The following is a 9,935-nucleotide window of genomic DNA, read 5'->3' as shown; positions in this document are numbered from 1 at the left end:
GCCGCCGCCTCTGTCCTCTGTCCCCGGAAAGAGGCGCGCCCCCGTGGCCTAGCCACGCCCCCGCCATGGGGTGGGGCGGAGGGTGCTTTCTTAGGCGCGCGCGGCTGCGGCCGCTCCTCGGTGGCTCGGGGTGTGTATATTTGCGTGCGCGGGCGCGCGCTGTCCGGGCTGGGCGGGCCCAGCGGATTTTGACTGCTCCGCGGTTCTGAGGCGGGGAGGAGGAGGCTTCAAGTGGACGCTGGTTCTTTTATTCCTGGGCCGAAGGGGCGACGGAGCCGAAGGTGAGGAGTCTGGGCCGTCAGCAACCCTCGAGGACTTGAAGTCGAGGCGGCGTCCAGAGTGGCGCCGGACTCCGGCCAGGGAGCAGCTGCTGCTGGAAGGAAAGAGCGACAGCTCGAGTGGCCCTCCTCCCTTTGTGTCTGGGGTGGGGTCCACGAGAGGGCGGGCCTCAGACCGGGCCTCACCTCGGAGGCCCGGCACTGTGTGGTCGGCCCGCGGGGGTGACGTCTGTCTCTCCGCGGGTCAGAGTTCTCCGGGGGTCTTGAGGCGCCTGGGACTGCGGAGGCTCCGGAGCTGCACCTGTGAGGCCCGGACTTGTCCCGGGGCCGTGCGCCCTTCCCTACATTCCCTTTAGGAAGCCCCCATTGCTTCCCTCCCCAGCCCACTCCCACTCCCACCCCCACCCGGACTTCGCGGTCTGTCCCTGCAGGGCTGCCTTTCCCAATAAGACCTTCGTGCAGAGGTTTGGGTAAGTTTGCGCCTCGCTTTTCTGCCCGAGCTGGGTTCTCTGGAGGTTCAGTAGCCGATTTCAGGGACTCAGAATTCTGGGACAAGGAATAATTGATAACCGTCCTGCTCCTGTACCAGGAAGAGAAATTACCGAAAGAGGAAGCAGCCAACTATTACGGTTTTCCTGGATGAAATTGCACTTTACGCTCTATTTCACATCTTTGAAGAGTCTGATTTTACATTTTGATGTGGTTACAAAAGGTGGGACGCTGAGAATTTGTTCATAATTTGTTCACGATTTGTGCAGAGTTTAAAAACGTATTTAAAATTTACATGTTTGAGTAGGGCTGGGGAAAGTTGGAAATTAGTTTCAGGTTGTCAGAGGTGTCTGTTTCAGAGTAGCAATTCGATATAACCAAAAAGATTAACTAAAAATTAAGGAATGTTTTGTCTAAATTGAGATCATAAAACGTTAGTAACGTTTAAAAAATACCATAGCCTTGATTCTGATGATAACTTTTTCTTTTATCTTTCAGTTTCATGCTAGTACTGGGCATTTGGTGAACCTTGAAAGTGTAGGCAAGTGCTCTATTTCTCTGTTTGCCAATATAGTCATTAATGAAACTTCATGATTATCTCTCCTCTCTTGTGCACTCTACATTATTTGTGCTTATCTGTATTTTTGCACTCAGGGCATCACATTCTAATTATCTCTTTAAATTTTTCTCTCCCATCAGATAATGAATTCCTACAGGGATATGATTTAATTTTCTTTGTAGACTTCAGGGCCTGGCATATAGGAGGGGCTGAAATGTTTATTGAATAAATAAATTATTGAACACATTTAGACACTCACTGTACAACATTGGGTAGAGTTCTGTTAATGTTTTTAAAAACATGAATCAGATCTGGGTTTTATACCCATGGAAAAATCTGCATTGTGTTTGAAATAAAGCTAGTAGAAACTTAGAGTATTATGCTGTAAAGAATATTATTTTATTTTTTAAATTTATTTTTTAGAGAGCTTCAGGGGGGTGGGAAGGAGGGGCAGAGGGAGAGGGAGAAACTTTTTTTTAAGGATGTATTTATTTATTTGAGACAGAGAGAGAGATCGTGTGGGGGGAGAAACAGGAGAGAGAAACTTAAGCAAGCTGACCCGGGGCTGGATCTCACAACCTTGCCATCAGGACCTGAGGCGGTTGCTTAACCGACTGCCTCACCCAGGTGCTCCTACGGAGAGAGAGAATCTTAAACAGGCTCCACGCTAAGCATGGAGCCTGATACAGGGCTCCATCCACCCAATGACCCCGAGATCACGACCTGAGCCAAAATCAAGAATCAGACGCTCAACCTGCTCAGAGCCCACAGGTGCCCCTCTTTGTGTCCTCTCAATCTGAATGACACCAGTGGGTATTTTCTGCTGCTTTGTCATACTTAACGTTAGTGGAGTAAGCATGTGAGAAATGTGTTTACAGATAAAGACCTAGAGCTAACACCTTGAGTGAGAACATTGCTCTGTTTAGTCTTATGTTGGGTAAAGACAATAAGAAGTTTCTAAACATTAGGATTTCAGTATGATTGCTATTTATAAAGATCTTAAAAAGTTTTTTAAGTTATAAAAATGATAATGTATATTGAAAAAATTAAGACTCTAGGAAAGTACAAAAAAGAAAAGGGGGAACCCCCAATTCTTGCTACTTAGAAGTAACCCCAAGTATATTAGGTTGAATAGACTTCCTAACATCTCCCTATGTATTTATATGATACCAACATATATTTTGTGCTGTATGTGGGATCATATTTCTAATTTTTTTAATTGGCAGTGTGTAGTGAACATCTTTCTATGTCAGTACATGGAGAAATGTCTTACTTTAAATGGCTGTATAATATTCTATTTTATATACATACTCTAATTTTTTTAAATCTATACTCAGGTGGGCATTTAGATTATTTTCATCTTTTTTTGAAAAATTTTTTTGTTCTGTTTTCATCTTTTTTTCCTCACCTAAACATTCTCTGTTAACTTTTTTTTGTTGTTGTTGTTAAAGCAGGCTCCATGCCCAGTGTGGGGTTTGAACTCACGACCCTGAGATCAAGAGTCACATGCTCTACCGACTGAGCCACCCAGGCACCCCTGTTAACTCTTTTTGTGGATATTTTTGCATACATATGTGAATGTCTCCTTGAGGTAAATTTCTAGAAGTGGGATTTCTGGGTTAGAGAGAATACTCGCTTTAAATGCTTTTCTGTCTTACCATATTGCCTTCCAGAAAAGTTGTATCCATTTTTGTATTCTTCTCATGTAGTGCATATGAATACTCATTTTCTCACACCTTTGAAAGCTTTGGCTTTTGTCCATTTTTAAAAATCTTCGCAAAAAAATCTTATTTTCTTTATTTCTTGATTACCAGTGAGGTTACACATCTTTTTATATCTTTATTACCCTGACAAATATTGTGATGTTTTGCCCCTAGCTCATGGTTGACAGTTCAGAGAGTGAAAAATTTGAGGGAGGATGGACGCAAAAGCTCGAAACTGTTTGCTTCAACATAGAGAAGCCCTGGAAAAAGACATCAAAACGTCCTACATCATGGATCGTATGATTAATGATGGAGTTTTAACAGTATCGGAGGAGGAAAAAGTAAAAAATGAGGTAAAGCCCTTGGAGGAAGTCTGTGCTATAAATTTTTTTTTTCTTTCCAATTTTTATTTAAAAATGTTTGATACAATTATTTGAGTTTAAAAAATTTTCTTAGATTTATTTCAGAACTTGCACTGGTCTCCACTAACTTATGTTGCAAACATATTCTTTGTAGTATACTAAACTACTTATTTTTTTTTTTAGCCCACTCAACAGCAGCGAGCAGCTCTGTTAATTAAAATGATACTTAAAAAAGATAATTATTCCTACATATCGTTCTACAATGCTCTCATACATGAAGGGTATAAAGATCTTGCTGCCCTTCTCCATAGTGGCATTCCTGTCATCTCTTCTTCCAATGGTGGAAAAGATTCAGTTGGTGGAATAACTTCATATGGTTTGTATCTATGATATCTTCTGTCACATTGCTATCACAATGGCTACATTGCTGCGTTTGTTTTGTTTTGTTTTTTTTAAGATTTTATTTATTTATTCGACAGAGATAGAGACAGCCAGAGAGAGAGGGAACACAAGCAGGGGGAGTGGGAGAGGAAGAAGCAGGCTCATAGCAGAGGAGCCTGATGTGGGGCTCGATCCCATAACGCTGGGATCATGCCCTGAGCCGAAGGCAGACGCTTAACCGCTGTGCCACCCAGGCGCCCCTACATTGCTGCAGTTTTGTCTTATCGTAAATGGAGTCTGTTGAAGGAAAGAATAAGAGTCTTTAGAAATTTATGTTCTTTAAAGGAATTCCATAGTCTTTCCTTTACACCCTCCTCTCTAGTCTTCGATATGAGAAAAAGAGATGGGAGATTCAGGGAGGAATAGGGTGTATAAAGGCAGATGGAGCTTTGCATTGTCAGCAGTCATCTCGAAAAGTATGTTTTTGTTATGTTCTGAGAAATAAGAATGTTGAGGATAGTATGCTAGTCACATTTTCTTCTCTTGGAAGTTCTGAGTAAAGCGTCTGCGTTGCTTTCTTTGGGTTTTTATGGTATCACTTGAGTAGCCATTTCGAAGTTTTATTCGCTCATACTTGTTTTGTTTTGGATTTCAGTAAAGACAGTCCTGTGTGAAGGTGGCGTGCCCCAGAGGCCAGTTGTTTTTGTTACCAGGAAGGAGCTGGTGAATGCAATTCGGCAGAACCTATTCAAACTAAATGGTGAAGCAGGATGGGTCGTCATATATGGAATGGCAGGTTGCGGGAAGTCTGTTCTAGCTGCAGAAGCTGTTCGAGATCATTTTTTCTTAGATGGTAAGTTTGATTACTATGTGTTGCTGCCTAAAGAGGTAGTCTTTAGGCATGATATTAGTTTCCTATTGGTGCTGTAACAAATTACCAAAAATTTGGTGGCGTAGAACAATACACATTTATTATTGGACAGTCTGGAAGTCAGAAGTCCAAAGTAGTTCTTACTGGGCTAAAGTCACGGTGTCAGCAGAGCTGAGCTCTTTTGGAGGCTCTAGGGAAAATCCTTTTCCTTCCATTCTCCAGCTTCTAGAGGTGGCCTGCATTCCTGCACTCATGGCTCCTTCTTCCACTTTCAGGCTGGTGGTGCATAATAGCATCTTCAGGTCTTTTTCTCTCTTTCTCATCTCTCCTGTCATCACATCTCTTTCTCTGACTCTCACCTTTTTGCCTCTCTCTTCTAGAGGCCCTTGGATGATCCAGGATAATCTCATCCCCAAATCCTTTATTTAATTGTAACTGCAAACTCCTTTTTGCCATGTAAGGTGACGTAATTACAAATTCTGTGGATTAGGATGTGAACATCTTCCGGGGCTGTTATTCTCATTCTGCCTACCACAGGCATGATTAAATTTGGAATTTATTTTGTACCTAGCCTGTTACAAGGAGACTTGGCTAACCAGGCTAATAAATTCACATATTATCAGGTGTTACTTATTATCACTGGATTGAAGTTAGTTTCTCCTTATTTCTTAACAATTGGAGGGGATTGTAGAGTTGAAAAAGGATCTTCAAAGGTTGTCTAGCTTATATCCCTTCCTTTTAGGAAGTATTAGACTTAACATCCTCCTGTTAGTTGAGTCCTGTAGAGAAGGAGATTTTTGGAAACTCAGTTCCATTAATGATTGTCCTAGTGGGTGATTCTCCCATGTATTTGGCATCTTGTATTAAACTATTAGTTCCATTTCGTAATTCTATCAGTTGCTTATCTTTAAAAATAAAAATCTTTAGTAACTTGTCTAATGGGTAATCCCCAAGAAAAAAAAAATCGGAGGTGACTATAGCAACCAGTGGGTTTTTGAGGATAGGCATTTATTTATTTAGTAATTTCTACACTCAGTATGGGGCTCAAACGGACAACCCTGAGATTGAGAGTCCCATGCTCTACAGATTGAGCCAGCCAGGTGCGCCTGCTGATAGGCTTTATAGATTCATTGTACATCTAATGACTATCTTTTCTTGCTTCAGGTATTCATATATTCAGTAAATGTTTGAGAGCCTACTATGGAGGTTGGCAAAAAAAGAAGGCCCAATCTTTGCACCTAAGAGCTTTGTTCACGGTCAAGTAGGGGAGACAGGGGACACTTGGGTGGCTCAGTCGGTTAAGCATCTGTCTTCAGCTCAGGTCGTAAACCCAGAGTCCTGGGATCGAGTCTCACAGTGGGCTCTTTGCTCAGCGAGGAGCCTGCTTCTCCCTCTGCCCCTCCCCTGCTTGTGCTTGCTCGCTCTCTCTCTGACAAATAAATAAAATAAATTAAAAAAAAAGAAGAGCTCCCTTAAAAGGGCATGCTACATTAAAAAAAAAAAAAAGGGAGGGGAGACAGACATGTAAACAAATCATATGTGATAAATTGAGCAGTAGAAACAAGTATGTGGTACAGTTACAGCAAAGGAAGGAAGTGTTATCTCTCTGGGGGAAGGGGATGGACAGGACAGGCTTCCTGAATGACATGACATTTTAACCGGAGTTTGGAGAAATAATAGAAGTTTGCCAGGTGGACTAAGTAGGGATGGGAGAGTAGGGAAGATGGGAAGGTATTGAGTAGTTACTGGAATGGGGCAGGGCATACTGTGCAGAAGAGCATTTAGGACATCTAGCAGGTATTGCTGACCTTACTGAATCTGGTGGGTTCCCAGGGTATTCACTGGGAATAGTTACACAGCTCCATCAGTCTTTGGTTGCATCCATTCATTAGTGACTTCAAGGGGAATTTAAAAATTGTTCCTGACTCCTAGTTGTTAATAACTTTTTTGTTTATAATACATAATAGGCAGTTAGAGTTTATGATGAGATGACAAAATGTTGGAATAAATCATGAGCCTCTAAGAGGTTTAGAAAGAGGGAGATTAGGGCACATCTGCTGTACTCACCTGGGCTTTAGTTTGTACTTCATAGCCCTCATCAGCGCTGTTGATCATATTTTTGTCAGAAATATGCCCAATTCCTTGTTTTTTTACCCTTTGTCATTAGAGAGGTTTTGTGGGATTCAGTTCCATGCAAGTCTTAGGGCTAAGGATTTATTTGACTACTTATTCATTCACTCATTCTCCTGCAAAGTTGATCACCAAGAGTGTTTCAGGATAAAAACTGGTTTAAGTTCTTTTAGTGTGAAGAAATGGATTTTCCTTTCAATATTGTGATGAATTTCCTTTAAAAGTATTTATAACATACTAATTTAAAGATTTAAAGTGTGCCCCTCAACTCAGTTTAAATCACTCTAGATTATTGGGGCGAGTTTTCAATTTTAGGGGTTAAAATGACCAACAACTTACAGAATAAGCCCAGGAATCATATTGTATAAGTTGTGGTCTCAGAATAGATTTTTAACCCCTTGATTTGAGAAGATATCAGAGATACTAGTAATTGTCTAGTGCATAGTGAGCTTAATAGCACTCATACTTCTGTGAGATGTCACGTGTAGAGGATTGAGTTAATCATTCCTTAGTTCACACCCAGTATCGTATGGGGTCTGTATAAGCCTTAATTTCTTCCTGTGTTTGTTTCCTTTTAAAAATTTCCCATCCTTCTTTTCCTTTCTGTCCTCTAAGGAAAAACACACTTTTCCATCGTGCCTCTTCTACACAACTGCCGCAGTACTTCATTTCTGACAGTAGATGTGTGGGTTTTCCACACATCTAGTAATTCTTCAAGACCAGCTGGGTGTCCTACAGTTCAATTCTGACACTATGTGCATGGAGATAGTGACGGAGCCCACAGGTTAAGGGCCCTCCTCTTCCCCCTGCCACCCTTCAGATAACCAGTCACAAGTCCCGGTTGTTACCTGTGCATCTGACCAAATGGCTATAGATTGGAGGTTCCCTTTCCTTGGATTTGATTAATTTGCTAGAGCAGCTTTCTCAGGGAAACATTTTACTTACGACATTACTGGTTCATTATAAAAGGATATAACTCAGGAACAGCCAGATGGAAGAGATACATAAAGCAAAGTAAATGGGAAGGGGTGCAGAGCTTCCCTGCCCTCTCTATTGTACCATTCTGTCCACACCTTCAACCCCAAAGCTCTCTGAACCCCGGTTTTGGGAGGCTTCATTACGAAGACACAACTGATTAAATCATTGGCCATTGGTGATTGAGTTCAATCTCTAGCCTCTCTTCCCTCCCCAGAGGTCTGAGAGATCTGGGGTGTGGGGCTGAAAGTTCCAGCCATCTATATGGTTGGTTCCCCTGGTAACAGTCCCCATCCTTAGCTTATATCAAGGCTTTCCAAAAATAACTTCATTAACAATCTCAGGTGTGGTTGAAAGGGGCTTGTTCTATGAATAATTTCACTTTGATAGCTCCGGAACTATTTCTGGAACTGGGAACCAAACTAAATATTATAAAAGGTGCCCCTGTGGCTCTTACTTACGAAATTACAAGGGTTTTATAGCTGTGTGCCAGGAACAATGACGAAGACCAAATATATTGATCACAATATCACACCTCATCATAGGTGATCCTTCCAATTTATTTATTTAATTTTTAGAGATTTTATTTATTTGACAAAGAGAGCACAAGCAGGGGGAGCAGCAGAGGGAGAGGGAGAAGCAGGCTCTTTGATGAGCAGGGAGCCCGATGCAGGACTTGGTCCCAGGACCCTGGGATCATGACCCAAGCCAAAGGCAGATGCTTAACAACTGAGCCACCCAGGTGCCCCAAGTAGATACTTTTCTAAAGATAAATTTTAATCTCTGGAGTTTATGTCCATTTTAAAATATAGGGAACATTGGATTTTGGCAATTTAATTCTAGTATAAAACCTTTGTTTTTCTTTTGAAAGTGTAGATAACTATAAAGTTTACAAACTTCATTAAAACTGTGGTTCTATAGAATTTTTGTTATCTTGGGGTGGTGTTTGGTAAAAATTAAAGAATATTAAGTTCTTAACTATTACAAAAAGTTCTTAACTATTTATGCCTATACATTTTATGTTAGCCAATTTCCTTTTGAATGTTCAACCCTTTATTTTTTGGGGGGTAGGGCAATTGTGAAGAGTTCACATATTTTAAACGATTGACACTGTTGTATTTATATGCTGAGTTTTTAAAGTATGAAAGCTTTCTCCAGAGGCTAACTGTTCTGTCCTTCCCAAGATTGATTGATTTCTTTCTTTCAATATTTATTTATTTGAGAGAGAGAGAGAGAGAGCGCACGAGCACAAGCTGGGGGAGGTAGAGGGAGAAGCAGATTCCCCACTGAGCAGGGAGCCTGATACAGGGTTCCATCCCAGGACCCTGGGATCATGACCTGAGCCGAAGGTAGATGCTTAACTGACTGAGCCACCCAGGCGTGCCAGATTCTATTAGATTTTTAATTGCTACCAGGATAAGTCACATGTGAAAGTAGGATGGGGTTAATTTTTTCTGATTAAAGGCAGTTTTTCTGTGAGTTTCTCTGAATGAATTACAGGTTTAAGCCTCATTCAAGGCTAAATTGCTCCCTCTTGTGCCCATAGTCAAGATGTTTATATTCTTTCTGAAATGTGGAGTTAATACTTCAGCATTTAACTAAAAAAGCATTTAACATTTGCTTTTGTACCTTTCTTTTTTTTTTAAATTTTGTTTTTAATTGAAGTATAGTTGACACACAATGTTACATTAGTTTCAGGTATAGAACATAGTGATTTGAGAACTCTACATGTTATGCCATACTCATCACAAGTATAGCTACCATCTGTTACCATACAGTACTATTATAATACCATGCCCTATATTCCCTGTGCTGTACCTTTCATCCCCTTGACTTATTCATTCCATAACTGGAAGTCTACCTCCAACTCCCCTTCACCCATTTTGCCCACTTGCCCTCATTCCTGCATTCTAGCAACCATCAGTTTGTTCTCTGTATTTATGGGTCTTTTCTGCTTTTTTTAAATTTTTTTTTTTGGCTTACTTGTTTTTTAGATTCTACATTTAAGTGAAATCATGTGGTATTTGTCTTCAGAAGAGAAAGACCTTTGGTCTAGGTAATAGGTACATAAATTTAAATATGAAAAATTTACTAGCTTGGTATATCAGGTACTTTCTTTCCCTTGTCCTTAACTGTGGGATGATTTGCAAGATTTTTTTTTTTTTTTTTTTTTTTTTAAGTAGGCTC

At 40.8% G+C, this 9,935-nt stretch overlaps 1 protein-coding gene and 1 non-coding gene across 10 annotated transcripts in view; one reads left to right on the top strand and one right to left on the bottom strand.

Moving 5' to 3' along the window:
- The first annotated feature begins 4 nt into the window (after positions 1 to 4).
- The window catches only part of APAF1 (apoptotic peptidase activating factor 1), a 79,880-nt gene continuing 69,949 nt past the window's right edge, over positions 5 to 9,935 (top strand). For 2 of the 9 annotated variants that reach the window (XM_057316535.1, XM_057316534.1), the window contains exons 1-6: positions 5 to 281; positions 1,266 to 1,308; positions 2,781 to 2,917; positions 3,204 to 3,382; positions 3,575 to 3,767; positions 4,428 to 4,625. In XM_057316535.1, the coding sequence (XP_057172518.1) occupies positions 3,245 to 3,382; positions 3,575 to 3,767; positions 4,428 to 4,625 (529 nt within the window). In that variant the 5' untranslated portion in view covers positions 5 to 281; positions 1,266 to 1,308; positions 2,781 to 2,917; positions 3,204 to 3,244. Of the gene's footprint in view, positions 749 to 867; positions 991 to 1,265; positions 1,309 to 1,795; positions 2,098 to 2,777; positions 2,918 to 3,203; positions 3,383 to 3,574; positions 3,768 to 4,427; positions 4,626 to 9,935 lie in introns of those variants that run through there. The other 7 variants (XM_026499834.4, XM_057316533.1, XM_048218225.2 and 4 more) reach the window with 6 other exon arrangements.
- On the bottom strand, positions 2,787 to 2,859 carry TRNAK-CUU (transfer RNA lysine (anticodon CUU)). The gene has a single exon. It is a non-coding gene; the product is annotated as a tRNA-Lys (tRNA).

Source organism: Ursus arctos, unplaced genomic scaffold (assembly GCF_023065955.2).
Source record: "Ursus arctos isolate Adak ecotype North America unplaced genomic scaffold, UrsArc2.0 scaffold_21, whole genome shotgun sequence".
Taxonomy (NCBI): Eukaryota; Metazoa; Chordata; class Mammalia; order Carnivora; family Ursidae; genus Ursus; species Ursus arctos.
The sequence above is the reverse complement of the archived record's forward strand: the minus strand, read 5'-3'. Positions and strand labels throughout refer to the sequence as shown.